We start from the raw sequence: 23,600 nt of genomic DNA on the forward strand, positions 1-23,600 counted from the left end.
TTATGTTATGTTATGTTTGGAATATAAGAAAATTTTCACTGCCTGTTTGTATTCTGACCATTTATTCCGTTTCATGGTCATTACAAAAAATATTTTTTTACATGGGGGGGGGGGTCAAAAAATGATGGGCCCCGGGTGCCACATACCCTAGGTACGCCACTGGGTAGGAGGAATGATTTTATTTTCAATTTAGTTATTGAATTGTGTTAATTTTGAGAATTTTCATCTGCTGTCTTTATTTTGCACTGTTCAGGAAGAAATAAATCTGTTTCTTTTTCTCTGGGTTTGAATTGCATACAAAGTCTTGACTCTTAGGGTTTCATTTATATATATATTAGTACTTTTAGTTTTTGGTCCCATGTTTGCATAGGGGTTATCTGTGTTCTGGTAGGAATGAATGTTGAGAAGCATACAGTCTGCTTTGTGGAGTTTAATTTTGTTAATAAGATTATATTGTGTGTGTATATATGAAAAATAAATGGAAAAAATAGTGTTACGGGGCGGAAATGAGCAGGGTCTGGCCCACGACTTAGCCCAGTGCTCTTCAACCGCCGGTCCGCGGACCGGTGCGGGTCACAAAATAATTCTCTTATTTCCGCCAATTCATAGGTGTAAAAAGATTGAAGAACACTGATGGACGTTGTGAATCTCAAAATAGGCCTGGGCTCACTTGCAGAAATGCTAGGCTTGAATAAAAAGCAAAGAAAATCTGAGCAACAAATGAACTCCGCCTCCATGTACTTAAGGTGGGGAAGAATACAATAGACTAGCTTGAGTAGAGCAAGAACTAGATTACTAGAAGAAAGCAGGAGAACTAAACTGGTTCTACCTAGTGCGCTTGTGTCACCTCTCAGTACGATGCTGCCGATAAATGTTATGACTTGCAGTATTTGCATTATTTATCTGATATTTGTCTACATTTGCTTTTTCCTGATCTGAAGAAAAAGGGTTACCATTGAAACACACTACTCTTCCAAACTAGGGTTTAAAATACTACAGTGTCAACTCTTCTAACCAATGTAGTCACTGTTCTTTCAAACTTATGTTTAAGGTGCTGTATTGCTATTCGTACTGTCCACTGTGATATTAGTTGTAACCCGTTCTGAACTACTGGGAGGACGGGATTAAAGAATTAAAGAAAGCTCATCATAAAATGCATTGTGTTAGTCCAATAAAAAGGTATCACCTTATTTTCTTTGTTTTATTTCTTTATATTACCTTGGGAAGTGGACTAACACAGCCATCACACCATTTCAATCATTATTTACCTGTATGAAAGAAACACAGACGTACGGTTACTCTTGTAACGTTCAAACCGGAAGAGTCGGTTAGATTTTCTCTCCCTATCCCACCCCTCGCAACCACAAACTTCAATCACGTGTTTCCCATAGCAACAAGGCCTGCCCTGAAAGAAATGTTGGCCTACAGCTGATTGGGTTACGTTGAGGCGGGAAGAGAATACCCTAAAATTCTGCCAATCGACTTTTTTGTTGCTAAAGGTGACGTCACAGGGCAGTAAAGGAGCTCGGGAAGTTTAAACCGACGGTTGGGATTTACACTTCCTAGTTGCTGTCGATTTGTAGCTTTGTGTTTGTGTTGCGAAATATAGGGCGGTAGATGAAGGGGTAGAATTATTATTATTTTTTTTTAGGATTAAAGTCGATGTTTTTCTTTATTCTTCAGAGTTGGGCATGTTTTCTTGCTCTGGAAGCCTCTGTTCGCTAGGTTGGAGTTAAGGGCTCATGTTGTTAGAATGGTGCCTTTCGATTTGCAGCCTTCAATGGAGGCCAAATCACACTGTGCAAGAAGTTACACGGCTGAACCTGTGCCAAATAAAATTAAACCGTTGCGACTGGTAGTGAACCAGAATGTGCTAGCGGGCAGGAACCAGAAAGTGGCTCCTGTAGGAGCCTGGGTGGAAAGTGGCAGAGATCAATGGGAACAGTCGATGGACAAGCAAGCTTTTGTGAGTTTCAGCAATGCGAATGTATTACCTCTTTAACTGAAAATAGTTGTGTAATTCGTTCTGTTTCTCAGTAGCCCGGATGAGTGAAGCAGCAGATGGCTCACTTCAATCTTGTAATATCATTCGGGTTTTGATGTTTAGGATACATTCATCTTACTTTTCTTTGTCCCTTTATACAAACTCATTTCGCCATTGGACTACAGTTCCTATTCTCTCTCATAGTAATAATTCCAGGCTGGCAATCTTGGGACGATCCTGGATTTTGGATCACATCAGCCTGTTGCATTATGGAATTTGCAGCACTGATTTCAGTTGCCAAGGTCAATCACTACACTACAAATCCCACACTACTATGGGAAGTAAGCTCAAACAAACTAGGACTGGCCAAAAAACCTCCAGCCTGGAGCTGGGTAATTTGGCATGTCTGTAAGCTTATAGAATAAAATTTGATATATAGGAGGCTTTCTGATTTAATTGTTTCAGAAAGTGTATTTGGAAGCCATATTGTGGAAGGCCTACCCTGTACAAGACTTGCCTAGGGAATGGAAATTTGCTACTGAGTGGGCATGTGGAAAGCATGATGGATCTATCAGTGTGAAGGATGTTTAGAGTACTGATTCCCAAGCTTGTTCTGATGTACCCCTTCTCTTCCTCCCACCAACACATTGGGCTTTCTTGATATCAATCATAAATGTATGAAAGAAACTTTGCACATCCTGCTTGGCTATTTGTTCCCCAGGACAGGTTTGGGAACAACTGATGTAGAGTTGGTTAGTTAAGCTTTAATGTTTAGAAATGCAGGCTCATGTATTAGGGCTGTAGGAATCCAAGGGGCCAGGTATAATATAGGGGGTTAAATTATGTGCATGAAACGGTGGGATTAAGGTTAATTGCATTATATTATTTTGATTATGGGTAAAAAGGTAGGCAGACTGCATAAGAGAAATTTGCATGTTTGCTACTTCCACTGCACCTAGACTTAACGTATGTATATTTATTTTGAGTATCCTCAAACCTGATTTAGTGACATCCCTTGAGGGTGAAGAGTGAAGACCAAGGGATAAGGAAAGGCATGGCTAATAGGAAAAAGGTGATAGTTCCCCTCTAAGTATCTGCTTATTGTAAATTGATGTTTTTTGCTAATAGAGGTATGTCTGGGTTTGGGAATAAATTTTAAGATCTCATTTGGAGTACGGTGTGAAGTTCTGGAAGCCACACTGGAGTCAGTCCAGAGGGTCACTACAAAACTGAGTTTCTCTCACATGCTTTATAATGGAAAAACATCTAAACATTTGTATCATGGAGAAATATGGAGTATGTACGCTTCTGTTATAATAATAATAATTTATTTCTTATATACCACTATACTAGAAGTTTGAAGCGGTTCACAACAAAAAATACATAGTCAATATCTAAAATGCAGAATAAACAGTCAATATCTAAATACAATAAAAACAGTCAATAAAATAATACATCTGATAAAATCAATAAAAGTTAAGACAATAAAGAAGTTAAGATGTAAAAAATTGATAAGAATTCGTGATAGATTAGGCAATGGCAAAACTAAGAGGAAAACATGTCAAACAAGCGTGTTTTTCTAAAATCAAAATAAGAAGTGGCCTCTAGTATTAATTTTCCAAGCCATGTATTCAGTTTTGCGGCCTGGAATGATAGAATTCTTTCAAAAAACTTCTTGTATTGGCATGATTTAAAAGAAGGGTAATTGAATAGGTTTATTCTGCGAGTACTTTTATTAGAACTATTCAAAGAAAACTGAGAGGCAAGGTAATCAGGTAGCATCCCAAAAACTGCTTTGTAACTGATGCAGGAAAATTTGAACAGAACTCTAGACTCCACTGGCAACCAATGAAGTTTTTGATAGGGGTAACATGCTCCCATTTTTTTAGACCATAGATGAGGCGAACCGCGGTGTTCTGGATAAGTCTTAGTTTTTTTGAGTGGGTTTTTTTTTTTTTTATAAGCCCCTAAATATATAATATTACAATAATTCAAAATACTCAAAATGGATGTTTGTACCAATAGACGAAAAGAAGGTTCGTCAAAAAATTTCTTAATGTTACGAAGCTTCCATAAGACAGAAATACATTTCTTGAACAATAGATCTGTGTGTTTTTCCAGGGTCAGATATTTGTCAAGAGTTACACCTAGTATTTTTATGGATTGTTTAATTTTGTATTCTCGTCCGCTCACTTGAATCGAATCTTCTTTTATCCTTTCATTGGGAGTTGCTAGGAAAAATTTAGTTTTTCAGTATTTAATTTTAATTTAAAGGCAATCATCCAGAACTCGATTTGATTTAAGATATTAGCTAGAAGATTAATAAAGTCTGATGACAAACAAGTTAAAGGAATCACAACAGTGATGTTGTCTGCATAAATATAAAAATTGAGCTTTAGGCTTTACAGCAGATTGCCCAGTTAAATGAGATAGATATTAAACAAAGTTGGGGATAGGGGGGGAACCCTGATGTACCCCACAAATGTTGTTTCAGCTGTAAGATAAATTGTCATCCTTGAATACGCGATAAGATTGTTTGCTTAGAAATCCCTGGAACCAATTAAAAACATTTCCTGTAATACCGATGGATTCTAGACTATCCAGCTCTCCTAAGGTATGTGGAAGAAGTAAGTCTTTCACTGGAACTGGAACTCTAGAAGGTGGAGGCATAAAATAAAGTTTGAGAGAGACTCGGGAGTAATATAAAAAAAATATTCCTTTATGGTTAGGTTAGTAGCTCATGGACCAGCTTCTTAGTGGTGGTAGTGGACACAAAGACAGTATTTAAATTTAAGAAAACTTGAAGGCCTCAGAATGCTGGGTATGCCTGTAGGTTGACTCTGCACAGCCTGTGGAAGTTCATTGTTGTTTTCCTCCTTCCCTTAAGAACATAAGAAGTTGCCTCCGCTGAGGCAGACCAGAGGTCCATCTCGCCCAGCGGTCCGCTCCCGCGGCGGCCCATCAGGCCCATTGCCTGAGCAATGGTCCCAGACTATCCCTATAACCTACCGCTACTCTTATCTGTACCCTTCAATTCCTTTATCCTCTAGGAACCTATCCAAACCTTCTTTGAAGCCTTGTAACGTGCTCCGGCCTATCACAGCCTCCGGGAGCGCGTTCCATGTGTCCACCACCCTCTGGGTGAAAAAGAACTTTCTGGCATTTGTTTTAAACCTGTCTCCTTTTAATTTTTCCGAGTGCCCCCTTGTACTTGTGGTTCCCCGTAATCTGAAAAATCTGTCCCTGTCTACTTTTTCTATACCCTTCTCTTAACGTTGCCAAATCTTGTGACTTACTTCTTCCCATTAAAAAATCTGAAACCTTACCAGGAACTATCTACATCAAATCCACACCCTTACTTATGGATACCAAAATAAAACTACTGGGCGTTACTCTAGACACAGATCTCACTTTCCACGATCATATAAGCACTGTAGTAAAAACTTGTTTCTTTAAACTCCGTATCATTCGCTCACTCATCTCCATCCTAAATACCGACTCTATCAATACCCTCATTCATTCCTTAGTTATTTCTCACCTAGACTACTGTAACTCATTATTAAATGGACTACCCCAAAAAGAACTTCGCCGTTTGCAGATTATACAAAATACCGCAATCAAACTCATTTACAAAATAGGAAAATTCGATCACGTTACCCCGCTTCTTAAGGAGGCTCATTGGCTCCCAGTCACACACCGTATAGTTTACAAAATTCTACTGCTCACATTTAAAATCAAACTCTCCCATTTGCCCTTATTTCTAGACAAATTATTAATTCCTCAAAGTTCTCCCCGTACCTTACGTTCTACGGACCAAAAACTCCTTTTCATCCCTTCTCTAAAAGAATCTTATTATACAAGGAAAACCAATTTTGCTATAACAGCTCCTACTTTATGGAACTCTCTTCCTCAATTTCTTCGGGATGAAACTCATTTACCTAAATTCAAAACAAATCTAAAAACTTTCCTATTCAAGGATGCTTTCAACAACCCTTAACCACTTATATTCACTTACTTACTCATCATTATCCTAAAAGCTCCCCTTTATTTCAGCGCATATCTTTTATACTAGGCACCCCTGTCCTTCATGTTCTATCCCTTCCTTCTATCTCATTTCCTCTAATATTATGTAACTTTTCCCTTCCTTCCCATCTCTCCTCACGGTCATGTTTGTCTGTATATGTTTAATATGTTTTCGCATATTTCTCAAACACCCCATTAACTAGTTCTTACTCTCCTATTTTAAATTTTTTTATATTGTTAACCGGTCAGATATTTGTTTTATGATCGGGATATCAAAAATCAATAAACTTGAAACTTGAAACTTCTATCATGTCTCCTCTAAGTCTCCGCTTTTCCAGGGAGAACAGCCCCAGCTTTTTCAGTCTGTCAGTATATGAGAGGTTTTCCATACCTCTTATCAGTTTAGTTGCTCTTCTCTGGACTCCCTCAAGTACCGCCATGTCCTTTTTGAGGTACGGCGACCAATATTGGACACAGTACTCCAGATGCGGTCGCACCATTGCACGATACAGTGGCAGGATGACCTCCTTTGTCCTGGTCGTGATACCCTTCTTAATGATACCCAACATTTTGTTTGCTTTTCTTGAGGCTGTGGCGCACTGTGCCGACGCCTTTAAAGACGTGTCCACCATCACTCCCAGGTCTCTTTCAAGGTTACTTACCCCTAGCAGTGATCCTCCCATTTTGTAGCTGAACATCGGGTTCTTTTTCCCTACATGCATGACCTTGCATTTCCCTACATTAAAGTTCATTTGCCATTTTTTGGCCCATTCTTCTAGCGTCATTAGGTCCCTTTGCAGATCTTCGCAGTCTTCCATGGTTTCAACCCTGCGGTAGAGTTTGGTGTCATCCGCAAATTTAATAACTTCGCAACTTGTTCCCGCCTCCAGGTCATTAATAAATATATTGAACAGGAGCGGTCCCAGCACCGACCCCTGCGGAACTCCGCTCGTGACCCCATGCCAGTCTGAGTAATGGCCCTTCACTCCAACCCTCTGTTTCCTGTCTGCCAGCCAGTTTTTGATCCATCGATGGACCTCCCCTTGCACCCCGTGTCTCCACAGTTTTTTAAGCAATCTTTCGTGCGGTACCTTGTCAAAGACTTTTTGAAAGTCAAGGTAAATGATGTCAATGGATTCTCCTTTATCCACCTGTCTATTTACTCCCTCAAAGAAGTACAATAAGTTTGTGAGGCATGACCTACCCTTGCAGAAGCCGTGCTGGCTCGTCTTTAGCTGTCCATTGTTTTCTATGTGTTCACAGATACTGTCCTTAATCAGTGCTTCCATCATTTTTCCCGGGACCGAGGTCAAGCTCACCGGCCTGTAGTTCCCTGGGTCCCCCCTTGAACCCTTCTTGAAGATGGGCGTGACATTTGCAATTTTCCAATCCTCCGGGATCTCTCCAGTCTTTAAGGATAGGTTACATATTTGGCGAAGTGGCTCTGCTATTACGTTCCTTAGTTCCTTTAGTACCCTTGGGTGAATGCCGTCCGGACCTGGCGATTTGTCGCTCTTTAGTCTGTCTATCTGCCTGAGGACATCCTCTTGGCTTACCTCTAGTTGGACCAGTTTTTCATCCCGATCCCCATTTACGATGTCCTCCGGTTCCGGAATATTGGATGTATCCTCCCTCGTGAAGACTGACGTGAAGAACTTATTTAACCTGTCTGCTATCTCTTTTTCCTCTTTTACCACTCCTTTTTTGTCTCCATCATCCAATGGCCCCACTTCTTCCCTTGCCGGTTGCTTCCCCTTCACATATCTGAAGAACGATTTGAAGTTTGTTGCTTCCCCCGCCAGTCTCTCCTCATATTCCCTTTTAGCTTTTTTAACCACACGGTGACACTTCCTTTGGTGTTCTTTGTGTTCCATTTGGTTGTCCTTTGTTTGGTCCTTTTTCCATTTTTTGAACGATGTTTTCTTGTCACTTATCGCCTTTTTCACTGCAGTTGTTATCCACGCTGGGTTTTTTGTTCGGTTTTTTTTGCACCCCTTCCTGAATCTGGGGATGTACAGGTTCTGTGCCTCTTGCACCGTGCCCTTGAGTAGGGACCAGGCTTTTTCTACAGACTCCATCTTCCTTTCGCTACCATTGAGTTTCTTTCCCACCAGTTTCCTCATGCCATCATAATTCCCTTTTTTGAAGTTGAGTGCTGTCGCTGTGGATCTTTTCACCTTTGATGGTCCAATTTCCAGCTTGCACTGGATCATGTTGTGATCGCTGTTTCCTAGGGGTTCTAGCACCGCCACCTCCTTTGCAGGTCCCCCTAGCCCATTGAGGATTAGGTCGAGAGTTGCATCCCCCCGTGTTGGTTCCGTGACCAGCTGTTCCATGAAACAGTCCCTCGTGGTTTCCAGGAATTTGGTCTCCCTTGTGCAGTTTGAGTGTCCAATACTCCAGTCTATCCCAGGGTAGTTGAAGTCTCCCATCACCATCACGCTTCCGCTTTTGCATATCTGCCTCAGCTCAGCCTCCAGGTCCTGGTCGAGTGCTTCCGTTTGTCCAGGTGGGCGATAGTACAGGCCCAATTTTATGTCTGCTCCAGCTCCTCCAGGTAGCTTAATCCATAGTGATTCCAAGTCGTCCGCCCTTACTGTTGTTTCTATCCTGGTTGAAGGTATGGAGTCCTTTATATAAAGCGCTATTCCTCCACCCTTCTTGTGTGTCCTGTCCCTCCTGTAGAGTTTGTACCCTGGTATGGCCACATCCCATTTGTTGTCGTCAGTCCACCACGTTTCTGTGACTCCTATTATGTCCAGGTCCTTTGTATTGGCTATGACTTCTAGTTCACCCATTTTGGCTCTTAGGCTCCTAGCATTAGTGTATAGGCAATTTAAGTCCTGGTTGTTTGCCTTTTCCGCTGGTTTTCCTCGTGGTTTGGCGCCCCTGCCAACCTCCTCATGGGTTGCCAGCCCCGGAGCTTTGTTGTGTTCATCCCCATCTTGCGGTGTGTATATGTTGTCCTCAGCCTGCTCCCCCATGTTTGGATGACCCTCTGGCTCCTGTTGCTCTCTCTTAATTCTGCTTGCTAGGTTCGTTTGTGCATTGGCTCCCTGCATTGCATCCATGTATCCTTTTCCCAAAAGTTCCCTCTCAGTCCCGAGCCCTCTTTTACAAATTTCTGGTTCAGTATCCTTGTTTGATACTTTGGTCCGATGTGTCGAGGTCAGGTCGACTGTCGGCTTTCCCCTTCTCCTCAGTTTAAAGCCAAGTCTATGCTGCTCTGGACGTTGCGTGCCAGCAACCTCGTCCCAACCGTGCTCAGGTGCAGTCCGTCCCTCCTGTAGAGCTTGTTCTTCCCCCAGAAAGTTGTCCAGTTCCGTACAAATTGGAAACCCTCCTCTTCGCACCATCTCCTCAGCCAACCGTTTACTGCTTGCAGCTCGGTCTGTCTCTTAGCATCTGCCCTCGGTACTGGCAGGATCTCCGAGAAGGCTATCCTCCTTGTCCTCAGCTTCAGTTTCCTCCCCAGGATCCTGAACTGCTCAGTTAGTGTAGTTCTTGAAGAGGTTTAAATAAATGGAGGAGAAGTTTCCTCCTCAGATGATGGAGGAGCTCTGGTGTTCATAGTGACTAGGTTCATGCACTGGTCATTCTTACTTCAGGTGTGTAAGCTGAGCTGGCAATGTTGAGGGTACATTTCAAGCTTTAGACCAGGGGTTCCCTGGGCCGCATTGTCTGGGGAAAAAAAGATTCTGGGGCCGCGCAAACGCTGCAGCAAGACAGAGGAGGGAGCCGGCAAGACAGTAAACACTCAGGGGCAGCAGTTGGACACCCCTGCTTTAGACCTTGACAGAAGAAGAGTACCTAAGAGCTGCTGCAGCATTCCCCCCCCCCCCCCCCCCACCACCACCAATTTCTTCAGGCAAGCAGGAGCATAGCTTTAGCAAGGCCAGAGAAGTTTCCTGGATTGAGCTACTACTACACTAGTGGCCAAAATTATGGAAACACTTTGAATTTTTTGAGATTGCAGAACTTTGTTCAATTGTTGCCCCAGTTATTTAATCCAGCGACTTATACTGTATTTATAAACATTCTTTGATTTTTTATAAACTTTACTGGTAACATTTGTATAGTAATTTTGTTTGTGGGGGGGGTTATGGTTAGGAATGACTTTTTGTGATTTGACATCACAAAGGTAAACAATTGGTCATATTTCTTTTGATATGTATTACTTTGATTTTTATTTTTTTTCTTTATTCATTTTATAACTTACATCAAGTGTACAGTAAATATCAAACAATTATAGTATAACATCACTTGAAAATCTACAATATCCTATAACAAGAAGATTTAACCCCCACCCCCCTCCCAAATTCATATACAACTAAAATATACCACATGAAAATAATATCTTATGTCATTCATTTATATATTAATATTGGAAAACCAAGAATCCCCCCACCCCAAATCCACATGTGTATTAAAATTGGGAATAGTGAAAATTATTCATTATAATAATTTAATAATGATCCCCACACATCCTTAAATTTATTATAATAACCTTTTTGAACTGCCAACGCTCTTTCCATTTTATACACGTGACAAACTGAATTCCACCAGAAACAATAATTCAGCCTTTTACAATCCTTCCAATTATATGTTATTTGATAATATTACTTAGATTTTGATTGTTTTGCTTTGATGCCCTGATGATGTCCCAGCTTGTGGGTATTGTCTAAAGGCCCGTTGTGAAATATGACAAAATTTGAATTACTATTTTTCATTAATTGTAATTTAATGAAATGAATATTAATTGTTTAAATACACTAAAATTACAGGTGCTAAATTTTGCAGAAGAGACATGACTGGTCGCCCAAAAAGAGAGCAACAGACACAACCTTAAGAAAAGATGACTACAGTTACCAAGAGATTGCTGCTAAAATTGGTCAAAGTGTGTCACTGGCCTGGATACTAAAACTCTACAAGCGCTTTGAAGAGACTAGAAGCATCAAAAACAAGGCTAGAAGGGGCCGGAAAAAGGTTACACACCTCAGACTGATAGAAGGATAGTGAAAATGGCTCTATAGAATCGGAGATTGACTGCCGTTGACATCAATAAGTCACTAGCCAAAACAGGGTGTTGATGTCAGGCTGGACAGTTTGCTGGACAGTGGTGAAAACAGGCCTGCCTCAACACAGTTCAGGGCTGTAAATATTTGAATTGGGCTAAAGAGCATGCCAGCTGGACCACAGAGCAGTGGAAGAAGTTGTTGTGGAGCAATGAAACCCAAATCTCCATATTTGGCAGTGATTGTGTCCGCTATGTTTGTCACTGACCAGGCGAGGACAGATTGCCAGAGTGTACTACTGCCACCAAGAAGCATCCTCTTGAGTGTGATGATGTGGGGCTGCATGTCCAGAGATGTGGGTCATTTGCAGGTGCTTGATAGAGTGATAAATGCTAACAAAATACATAAAGGAGGTCCTTCATCCCAAGGTCCTACCCTCAGTCAGACACAGCTTTGGTGGCAGTCAACCATTCATTTTTCAGCTGGATGGCGCCCCATGCCACATGGCCAAGAAATGCCTCACCTGGTTGCTGGACTGGCAAACAGCCCATATCTTAACCCCTTTGAGAACCTCCGGGCCAGATTTAAGAGAGCAGTAGCAACAAAGTGACCATCGAACAAACGTGAGCTTATAGCAGCAATAATCAGCTCCTGGTTCCACAAAATAACACTTATTTATCTCCAAAGACTTGTGGATAGCATGCCAAGAGATGCGAGTCAGTAATCAAGGCTAAGGGATATCAAACGCACACTACTAGTGAGCCTGTCGAAGTCATCATATAACTGGACAAATTATCATTATTAGCTTGGGTAGCTTATGAACAGCATTATTTTTGTGAAATGTGCCAAATATGCTGATCTTCTTAAGTGATTACCAAAAAGGAATGAGATGACTTCCCTATGAGGAAAGGCTAAAGCGGCTAGGGCTCTTCAGCTTGAAGAAGAGACAGTTTGGGAGTGATATGATAGAGGTCTATAAAATAATGCGTGGAAAGGGTAGATGTGAATCGCTTGTTCACGCTTTCCAAAAATACTAGGACTAGGGGACGTACAATGAAGCTAAGTAGTGGATAGGAAGACTGGATAGGCCATTTGGCCTTTTTTCTGCTATTGTGTTTCTTTGTTACTACTTTTGTGTAGTAGCTAAAAAAAATATGCAGCACAATACACTAAACTTGTACGAAACAGCCCCTGCTTGACAGAGCTTACAATCTCTTCTAGACAGACAATAGATTAACTAATTTCTTTGTGTGGGAATGAATCAAATGGACATGAATACTGAACAGGTGAATATGAGTTAAGAATTAAAAGCAGCCTGAAAAAGCATGGGTTTTTAGCCAAGATTTGAGTATGGCCAAAGACAGATCTGAGAAACTTCAAGCTATACCGTTGGTAGTTTAACTACCAGCAGAGCTTCCCAAGGCAAACAGGTTTCAGCGGAGATGTCGGACTAACGATATACCACCTATCTAGGCAGCAGCAGATAGGCACTGTTGCAGGCAGAGGATCGCTTTTGACGCGACTGGTGAAACATCTAATTTATACTGAACAGAAGTTATCTACTTCTAGGACTCAAACATGTCAGTGGCATCGAACAAAGACAGTGCATGACATACTAACTCGGGATGTCTATTCCAGGCATCAGTGCAGCAAGATAAAAAAAAAGGGCATTTAGAGCTGGTAGTGAAGGAGAAGGGTACAAATAAGAGACCTAATGAATGGCATTTCTGGGGGAGGGGTTTAGGGAGAGATAAGAGTGGAGGGATATAGAGGAGCTGTAGAATAAATGCACTTGTAAACCAAATAAGAGGAGTTTGAACTGTATACTGGGGTCAATTCCTTTTGTTTTTTGAACCGTATACTGTACAGAAATGGATAGGGAGCCAATAAAATGATGTGAAGAGGGCTAATGTGAGCATAGCAACACTGGTGGAATATAAGTTACACAGCAGAATTTTGAACAGATTGAAGAGGAGAGAGAAGTATGAGGTGTTAAGTGTGTTCAGAAAGGAAGGTATGGATTTTGGTGATAAAGAGATTTTAGCATCCTCCTTGATCAGACCACCAAAATTGATTTGTAACTTCCTAGGTATTTCATTTGTTCTTTTTGCAGGGCCCAAGAAAGGGCTACCTTCCTCCAAGCCTACCATTGCTCAATGGGTTGATTTCTTTGGCTTATGTCTTGATGAACAAACATCCGCCTCTGAGTGAACCTTTAATTCAGATCAAACATCTTTCTGGTACTTAAGCCAAAACCAGAGCAATCTCTGCAGTAAATTTGTAGATCAGCAATGTGGCCTTCTTTACATACATTCTCAAATTGTTACAGGCTTGACATGTCAGCCAGGAAGGAATCTTCATTTGGAGATTCTTATCTGCAGGGGTTTCTTCTCTCCCAACTTGAAGACTACTTCAGTACATTCTGCCAGTTCTGGACTGATCTGTTGGTGACACTAAGAAAGGAGAAATGGGGTCTTACCTGCTAATTTTCTTTCCTTTATTCCAACAGGTCAGTTCAGAAGCCCACACTCTCTTTTCTCTTTTTGCTACGTTTTTGTATTTCAGTGCTCAAGACTTTGCTGTGCAGAGATGCATTTTCTAGCTATCTGTTTCTCAAGTTTGAAAGGTCTTAATGGTGTTCATTTTTATTGTAAGGAGGGAGGAAAAGTTTCATATGCAGAACTTATGGTATTGCTTTATCAGAATACTGAATTGGAACAACTGTGCTGGCCTCTATATGGCAGAGCACAATTCTGAGCTCTCTCCAGCTCCACCTGCTGGTAGATGGGCATGTGCCAGAGGAAGAGGTGTATTTACCATATGCGTTTATGCAGCAGGAAAAAAAAAAGCTGCTTGTCGATGTGGTGTTGGTGGGGGGATGTCAGCTGAGGAGGGGCAAGAGAGTGAGCTAACAATGTATGGAGGGATTATAGTTAGAAAGGATGACAGTTATAGTGGAGTGGGCATGCTGGTGGAAGCCTAAAGAACTATAGGGGTGTGTACCAGGGGTAGGGTTTGTAAGAGGGATGGAGAAAGAGTTGGGGCAGGGGGATTACTGGAGGAGGGCAGGGTGAAAGTCAGGAGGTATCCACCCTGGAAAGGGTGCAGAGAATATTGTGAAATTCTGTTGGGGAGGAGGGGGGATATTTATCCCGGGGCTTGGAGAAGTCGCACCTTTATGATGGGAGAATTCTATAGAAAATGTTACAGGTTTCAAATACTGCTCTCAGCTGATTATTACATTCTGCAGAATTCTGCAGAGTCCCATGTGAGGGAAATAAATTCCAGTGTTGTTGTGCCTCCCAAAATATTTTTTAGGGTGCATTTCAGAAATGCATTCATGTCAAATATCCCTGTGAAATTCTTATTGTCTTAATGTTTATATTGTACAATATAACTTTGTAATGTTGATTTCTGTTTTTTCCGTTATGTTTTGAATTTATATATTAAAATATATGGGTAGTAGTGGCAGAGCTATTGTTAGTGTAGCAAGGGTAGTGCACTTATGACCATAAGATTCACTTATTGTAGCCTATGCAGGCCTTCACTATCAGAAGAAATGGCAGCACTTACCTGTAAGAAGTTCCCCACCTGGCTTATTACATCCCTTGTTCTATCACTAGTGTGCAAGAATATGTTATCACAATTAGAAATATGAAACCTTTTTGTAACAAGAGTACATGAGAGAAAATAACTGTTTGTAGTGTGAAGGAATACTTAAATCTTAAAGTATTTTTATCCAGGTCTCGGCTTTTCAAATAGAAGCGGAATTGAAGAAACAACAGAAGGAAAAACAGGAGAATCTAAAGCGTTTCCAGGGAGAGGTGAAGCACAGAGTAAATCAACGTGCCAGGTTGCAGAAAAAGCAGCAACTTCAAAAATCTTATGAAGCAGTAAGATAATCTATTTTTAGTCATATTTATTTATTTTTTTATATTGGCTTTTCAAAGTAATGTACTATATATATAATACAAAGATGTTAGTAAAACAAAAATCACATTAATCAGGTATCAAATATATTGGATTGTGTGGGGTTTATATATTGTTGGTTATCTCACCACAATCCCTCGTAATAAAACAAAGATTTTAAAAAATCTTGTAGATTGTGGAGTTTTTTTATATTGAGTGTTTTGATCTAGCAAACATTATGCATATTTTGATCTAGCAAACATTAATGCAGTAGCAAAATAGCTCCTTGAAGTCCTGGGCTTCTAATTTACTAATTGGATGTAAACAGGACTAAAACATCAGATACAAGGGGGTGCAGAAAAGTTCTCAACACAACCAAGAAGGGATGATGTGGAGCCATGAAACTTACAAGTTATTCCACATATTCAGGCCTAAGTCCAACACACTTGGCACATCGTGTCTGAAGTTTCTGTAACCCTTCCAAAAATATGCTGATGTCTGGTCACCAAAATTCTGCTCCACGGCTGACCGCCTCTGAATCACTTGAAAATTGTTGCCCTTTGAAACTCTTTTTAAGGTTTGGAAACAGAAAATAGTCAGATGGAGCAAAATCTTGTGAGTAGGGTAGATAGGCTATGCAATGAAACCCCAACTGCGTCAAAACATCTCATCATTTTGTCAATCTTGAGAGCAGGTGCATTGTCTTGCTAAAAGAGAGCTCCTTTCCACAGCTCCTCTCCCCTTTGTTCTTTCAAAGCCTCCTTTAATTGGCACAGCAAGTTACAGTAGTATTCTGCATTCACTGGTTGACCCCTTGAAAGATGGTCAGTCATTACAACACCTTCCTGATTTCAAAACACTTTGGCCTTAATGTTTCCTGCTGACTAAAGCTCAGGCCTCTACATCTTCATCCTCTTATAGAAGATGCTCGGTCCCATCCAGCTGTTCATACTATTATACTAAATGTTACAATTGTCCCTCTTCATTATCATATAGGCTTAGTAATCAATGCTCCCTTACAAAACAACAAAAGACTCGGTCAAGCAGCAGTCATCTTTTTCACTTGCCACCATCCCCCTGACTCTGCCTCCCAATCTTCTTAGTGGGGACACACTACTCCTTTTTTCACCAATGTTGGACCTTTTTTTTTTTCCATAACAGACCAGTGGGTGCTTCCAGTCCTTTCTCAGGCTGTGCCCTAGGTTGATCAAAAAAAACTCCAAACCACCCACTAATAGTCTCCTTTCAACTCCCTCCTAAAGACTCCTTCACCAAGAACTCTTGGCCCTTATCCAACAATTCAATAGAGGCTGTTCCACTGCAGGAGGATACCAGTGATATACCAAAAAACATTGGAGGCCTTTGACCCATTCGAGACCACCAAGCTCTAAACAAATACTTGATGAAGGAGAAATTTTGCATGGTCTTTCTAGGAATCCTCCTATCCCTACTAGAAAAGGGCAACTGGCTTTGCTGTTTAGATCTGAAAAACACATACACTCGCCTGCAAACAGGAAGTACCTTTGCTTGTGCAGAGGATCTCACCATTTCCAGTATAAGGTCTTGCTGTTTGGCTTGGCCTCTGCACTTTGTGTCTTCACAAAGAAAGAAATTCTATAAAAGGTGCCTAAATAAATAGGCACCTAACTTAATTAGTATATCGGCTTCAATTATGAGCTTTAATAAGCTCATAATTGGGGAAAAAACAATTAATTGGGTGATAGGTGCCTATCTTATTAGGCACAATTTTGCAAAAGATAGACGCCTCACTGCAAAGTAGGTGTATTTAGGGGCAAACAAGAAAAAATCAAAACAAGACTGCAGAAAATGTAGAAGGTGCAGGAATTTATTCAATACAAATCATAAAAACATCAATAAAATAATCATATCCAAAAACTGGTTCTGGTTGTAAAGCATACCGGAACCAACACTTCTTCCTCAGGGGATCAAGATGTTTGGTACACAGTATTACAGACAAGAGAATCCTTCGCCTGTTTTATTTGATTTTGTATACAATTATTTTCATCCATTTGGTTCCTTATATTCTATGTACCAGACATCTTGGACACCTGAGGTAGAAGTGTTTTTTGAAGCACAGACCGTGTTTGGTCCGGTACGCTTTACAACCAGAACCAGTTTTTGGATATGATTATTTTATTGATGTTTTCATACATGTTTTTATGATTTTTATTGAATAAATGCCTGCACCTTGTACATTTTGTACAGTCTTGTTTTGGTTTTTGCATTGCATCTTCACTGTAGTTTCTGTTGGTTTCTTTTTGCTCTGCCTTAGGGGCAAACAAGGACTAGGTGCCTAAGTTTTAGTTAGCTACAATTTTGTAATGGGCACTTAAGTGTGATTGATATGAGATAGGTGCCTAGAGTTAGTCACCTATCTTTTTAGGCACCCAATTACAGAATCTATCCCAAAGTGCCTAGTAGTAGCAGCAGCAACCCTCATCATAGCAGAAAGCTTAGATTGCTATCAGCTCAACAGTTTGTCTCATCAAGCTTTTAGTGTTTGCTGTTGGCTACCAAAAGCCACATCTACAGCCATCTCAAACCTTAGAGTTCATAGGTGCACTCTAGAGTGGTCCATAAGACTATAGTAAAAATTCAACCTTATCTGAACAAGCCTTCACAAGTCTGAAAATGTTCTATCCCACATAGATGAGAGATGATTAAAATTTGAAGTAGTTTGGAACAAATTTAGAGGTCGCTCATGATCCTACAATATCCTCATAATGCGGCTGGCTATTCATAACAATGTGGTTAGAAAGTGTTACTTAATAGTGGATGGATATTAAATAGCTGTTCTTTGAAGCTGTCATAGTACTAATACTGCTGAAAAGCAGAAATTTAGTTTCCCTAGCAACAGCAGCAGATGAATCCAGAGACCAATGGGATAGCACACATCTACCAGCAGGCGGAGATAGAGAAACTGATTAACAGGTGGTCCTATTGGCTGGCACTCCTCCTGTATCTCCAGTATTCTCTATCTCCCAGCAGGAAAAGGTCGCTATTCAACTAGCTCCTGAATTCTGGCTGTGACTGGAAAATTATTTTCTCCTGTTGAGGTTTCTCTTCAGTGAGACTGCCATTCTGTTTCTCCTGTTGAGGTTTCTCTTCAGTGAGACTGCCATTCTGTTTCTCCTGTCTTAGTAATGTGGGTTCGATCAACGTACGTTTAAGGCATGGATATTTTATTGTGGCTAAGTTTTATGACTAGAAATCCGTGGAGGGAGCCGGGACTTCCCGCCCTTTGCATGCACGCGCTTGGTTTCCTTGTTGGTTACAGCGCGGCAGTAGCGGTGCGATTTCATGCTCGCACTTGTTCTCATTGTTGGGTTTCAGTGCAGCAGTAGTCCTGTTTATTCTGAGGTTCTCTTTCATCGGTGTTTGTCACGGCCATGTGCAGCTGATTGTGCAGGTGCCGGTTTATAACAGCGCGCATGAGATGGGACATGTTTTTTCTGGCGCTGTGGGCCGTTCTTCTGGTTATTCCCCGAGTCAGATTTTTTTTCTATGCAAGCCGCGGCAGGGTAAATTTTGCGGGGCTTGAATCCGATTATGTTTCTAGGAGCGTTGATGCAGCGGCCATGTGTCAGCGAGAATCAGGCATGCACTTGGGTCTCCGGCAATGGCGGGAGAGCTGCAGCATTCCGGTAGTTTGTTTCCAGCTGACTTTGGTCAGGGTATGCCGGGGCTTCTCTCCTTTCCGGTTCAGACAAGTTGTATGTGTTTCATCAGCTTTGGGACAAGCTTGGGCAGGTTTATATGTCTATGTCTGTGTTCCTGCTGTACTCCCTTGAAGGAAGCTGCTTGTTTAATTGGACTCTGGGGTTAACACTCAAGGGGTTTACCAGAGAGACTCTGACCTGTGCTAGGTCACCCAGTCTCGGTTTGTCTCCGGACTGGGGCGACATACAGCACGGTGAGATCAGCAGTAAGATAGTGCCCTGTATTTCACACAGGTATCTCATTGTCTCTCTTGGGGTCCCTGCAGATTGAGCCTTTGTCTGTTGGTAACTGTCCTTATTTGGGCCTCTGAGCTGAGCTGCATGTGTCTAGTAGTGGCACAGGATATATATGCCTAAAGGTAGTACAAACAGTTTCCAAGTTTGGGCTTTCTCTATGGGCATAATGACACTTCGCATCTTCCTGTGGCCAGGACTCTATTTCTGAGGGGGCCTGGACTTCAGATTTCCATGCTTATCACACGCTGGTTTCTCCTGTCGCCATTTTCTCCTGGCACATGCTAGACGGGCCCCCCGACCAGACAGGAAGGGCTGTACAGCTCCTTTTAACCAGGAGCCAGTTACCTATTCTATCAAACCCGCGGAGGATCACGCGCTATGTGGCTGTTAGCCTCATCCCTGAAGCTCTCATTAGCGATGTGAGCTTTGACTGATACCTGTTAGGATGCTGTTGTTTTCCACGGGGCGGTAGATGCAGCTTCTTGATTGAGTCTAGTACGTATTCACTTTAAAGGACATACGTATTTCGCTCATATTGCATGGAAGTACTGTTTTCATGGTTCCAGTATATTCCTCTTTACATTGTGAAACTTGATTTTTCCTAGGAGAATCTTCTTGCAGATCCTACAGTTCTCATCCTGCCGTTCCCTGACCTTCTGCACTTCATTCTGAGGGGATCTTGACTTCTTCCAATGACTCTTCAGGCTTTCTCATGAGGGAGAAGACGCTATAATGTCAGATCAGGGGGCTGTGAAGATTTTTCAGGATGCTTGCAACTTTGCATCCTCCTCAGGTTTCCAGTTCGTTCTTGGAGTCTCTATGTTTTGTGTTTCCCTTTTCAGTGTTACTGGAAAGGCAGTTCCTCAGGGCAGTTCTTGTAGTTCTTCAGGAACTAAGGGACATTGTTCCACTTACTGCATGGTGCCCGAGACGGGGGCATTGGGCAGGCTGGATCCCATTCTGCTGAATTAGTTTCTCAGGGTTACACATTTCAGCAGAAAAACTGGGAGAATATTTACATTTTCACTATGGACTCCGAATCGGCACTAGGTTTGCTTGCCTCTCTTTGAGCAGCGCTTTCGATTTTGGCACATGCCATTTCACCTACCCAAGGCTTCAAGACCATTTTAGAAAATGTGGGCAGTGGTACCGTTTTGGCGCTACCAGGCGATTCACCTAATTTCTTCTTGACTGACTGCTTGATTCGGACGTCTTCCAGTCGGGCCATTTGACTGACACGAAAAGGATGGTTTCTTTTCCTCAGGTCTTTGGACATGAATCTTCGAATTTGCACAGCGCTCTTTTCTCCTGTACTGTTTATAGGTATATCGGGGAGATGTTTTTATTCATATAGGAGAGAAATGTGTTTCTTCCCAGAGACTAGGGTGATGGGTCACAGTCTCAGGTTTGCATTCTTCTTCGGTCGCCATGACCAAGTGTATGGGATTCTGTACAGGTTATGGGATCCATGTTGCTGACTCCACTGGGAACTTCGGCTTGATTTCCCATTATAACGCTACAGCAGTCGCTTTTGTTCCGTTGGTTCCCGGTATCTCAGGGCTCCAATTATTTGGTAGGCTCCTCATGCCTCGCTCTGTATGATTTGGTGGCTCAGCGAGATTTCTCTTTTCAAAGGCATGCCTCGGTCTTTGCTGGACTAGCTCATGGCCACCAAACATCCCGGGCTGTCGGGTTGGGGGGCTCAGTGCCTTCCATCCTCTGCTCCAGGAGTCTGGTCTTAGGGGGCGACTCAGTACTTTTTCATTCTTCTCTTGAGCATGGTCAGGCTACCTTTCTGGAGCTTCAGACCATTCTTCCGGAATGCCGCTGAGGGTCCTTTCAGTCGGTATTATGATGGGGGTATTTCTCTACAGCTTGGGCAGTAGGTGAATTACTAAGTTGCCAGGTAAAGTTGTTGTTCTACTTCAATGGGTGGACCCTCATCTTTCTCTTCTGTTGGCAGATCATTTTATGGGTCAGGAAAAGAGTTTGGATAGACTTTCTCTCCGCAAAATCTGAGCATGGCCCATTTATTGTATGTTACAGTGTACAGCGCTGTGTACGCTCTAGAAAGTGTAAACGTTAGTAATAGTGAAATCTTCTACATCCTGGATATTGGGAATTTTGGCTCAGGCGTTCCAGCTCTTTTTATGGACGTGAGATCTCCTGGAACTAGACCTCATGGCCTCGTCTCACAATTCAATGCTTCCTAGCTTCTTCGGTGGGCACAGGGAGTGGGAGTTAGAGGGGGTAGCAGCGTGGCTTCTTTCTCACCTCTGGTTTCTCTTTTTCAGTGTTTTCCCCTGGCTGATGATGGCTTGGATTTGCCATCTCAAGCTCGCTTTCCGGGCACAGTATTTGTAGAGTCTCTTGCTATGCGGATCTGATGAGTCTTTCGACAGCCGGACTAAGGAGTTTCCTGGTATCTCCGGATTTGCTCACCTAGGGTCCGATCAACATGGATATTCGTACTACTTTGGTATTATGACCTAGCTTTTGAGAAGTCATGACTGACGTGTAAGGGTTATGCGAAGCAGGTTGTTTCTTCTCTTATCCCGGCGCTACAGACGTCTTCACCTGTGGCTTCTGCTTCATTTTGGAGGTTTTTCCTTTCTTGGATACTTCTCAACATTTGCACCCTTCCAGAGTTCCTTTTTGGCACAGGTGTATTGCCGGGGGCTTAGCGTTCAATTCCCTTTAGCTTCAAGTGCCATTCTTAGCTTGTTACAAGGGCTAGGTATATTGCTCTTCGCTTCCTTCTCAGCTTCATTAGTTCAGTTCCTACACGGAGTACGGTATATTCGTACACCTCTTAGAAAGCCCTGTCCGGCTTCTTCGCAGTTTGCCGAAGGCTTCATTTCCTCCTTGTGCCGTTGAACATGGGGTTTCTTGTGGCCATGGCTTCGGCTCTGCAGTTTTCCGAGTTGCAGGCCTTGTTCAGCGGGGATTCCTATTTCTGATTTCCAAAATCTGGGGTATCAGTTCGGACGGTACCACAATTATTTCTAAGGAGGTGTCATCCTTTCTTTTATGACACGTTCACTTTTCCTTCCTTCTTCCTGGGAGGAGAAATGGGGAGCCGTGCTTTTATTCACTGCATTTTTTTAAAGTGCGTAGTGTTCTCCGCGAGCAAGGTTTCTATTGACTTTTAGTTGTTTAGATCACCTTTTTGTATTCTTCAAGGGACGCCTCAAACATATGGCGGCGTCTAAAGCCTCCATCGCTCGATGGGTCCAGGAGGACATTCTTTACGCTTGCTTGATGGCAGGGAAGCGGTTGGCGAAAGAACTTCATGACCATTCCACACGGAGCGCTGGCTACTTCTTGGACTTGGTCCAGAGGGTTTTTCCTTGGAAGAGTTTTGTCTCGCTGCTACTTGGTCTTCCGAGAGTGCTTTCTCTCAGCATTACTGGTTGGATGTGGGGGCGCATGCGGTAGATGCGTTTAGTGCTTCGGTTGTTGCAGAGGCGGCGTTTGCTTCCCACCCAGATTGAGGATTGCTTTGCTACATCCTATTGGTCTCTGGATTCATCTGCTGCTGTTGCTAGGGAAGGAAAAATTATGTTCTTACCTGTTAATTTTCTTTCCCTTAGACGCAGCAGATGAATCCAGAGCCCCACCCTTTCTGGATATTGTCTGTCGGCTTTTTCTTTTGCAACTTTCGAAGTTTGTTATTATTGAGGGTTGTATTCTGTATTATTGCCTTTTGAGATTTGTTATGGGAAAGAAGTTTTTTACATGCTATGCCAATTGATGGTTACGGATGCTTGGGCAAGGAGCTATACTGGAGATACAGGAGGAGTGCCAGCCAATAGGACCACCTGTTATTCAGTTTCTCTATCTCCGCCTGCTGGTAGATGTGTGCTATCCCATTGGTCTCTGGATTCATCTGCTGCGTCTAAGGGAAAGAAAATTAACAGGTAAGAACATAATTTTTCCTTAGTGATAAATAGGTAGTTGAAAACCAAGTTGTTGATGCAATTTAGGATAAAAACTAAGAAGTAAAGATGTCAAAGATTAGAAGCAGTGCTGAAGTATGGCTGCTAGGGAAGGGCAATGATAAACTGTCCAGTTCACATCTCCCAACCAATAATCACAATAAAAATCAAAGAAGACTGACAATTTCTAATCATGCAGAGGCAAGATGTTTCATCATGCAGTATGGCTGGCATTGATGGTATACTTGCAAAAATGGAGGATGGATAGAGAGCGTGAGAAGAAAGATTTAGTAAGTTTGCAGCCAAAGTAGAGGCAGAAAATGTAATTTGTTAGTAGTTCTACACAGCCAAGTGCTACTTCTCTCTCTCTCTGACTAGTGGACTATCTGATTCCAAGAATATGGCTGAAGTTTACTGCTACTATCCAGTTGCATCCAACCCTTGGATACTCTGTAGGCCAGTCCTTGCCATGCTTCCCTGTTTTCCATGGCTTCTTTGAATTGCTTGATGTTTGTTCCTGTGTCATTCTTTATAGTATCCAGCCAATGGGCCTTTGGTCTCCCCTGCTTCCTTTTACCACTGACTATTCCAAGTAGCACCTACTAGTGAATTTATATATACAAACTGCATTGGCCAAATCAAACAAATGCCGTTCCGGCTCCAAAGTACAGTGCAGCACTGCATCGCTATCGCAGATTCCGTTGGATTTGCTTTTTGTAAGGTATATCTGCTCACCAGTGAGAAAGAGGAAAGT

General features: G+C 42.1%; 1 protein-coding gene across 3 annotated transcripts in view; it reads left to right on the forward strand.

The window, feature by feature from the left end:
- The first annotated feature begins 1,509 nt into the window (after positions 1 to 1,509).
- The window catches only part of CCDC15 (coiled-coil domain containing 15), a 97,671-nt gene continuing 75,580 nt past the window's right edge, over positions 1,510 to 23,600 (forward strand). The window contains exons 1-2 of one of the 3 annotated variants that reach the window (XM_033918272.1): positions 1,510 to 1,966; positions 14,766 to 14,915. In XM_033918272.1, the coding sequence (XP_033774163.1) occupies positions 1,754 to 1,966; positions 14,766 to 14,915 (363 nt within the window). In that variant the 5' untranslated portion in view covers positions 1,510 to 1,753. The remainder of the gene's footprint in view (positions 1,967 to 14,765; positions 14,916 to 23,600) is intronic. The other 2 variants (XM_033918270.1, XM_033918271.1) reach the window with 2 other exon arrangements.

The sequence above is a fragment of the Geotrypetes seraphini genome, chromosome 13, assembly GCF_902459505.1.
Source record: "Geotrypetes seraphini chromosome 13, aGeoSer1.1, whole genome shotgun sequence".
In the NCBI taxonomy this organism is placed as follows: domain Eukaryota; kingdom Metazoa; phylum Chordata; class Amphibia; order Gymnophiona; family Dermophiidae; genus Geotrypetes; species Geotrypetes seraphini.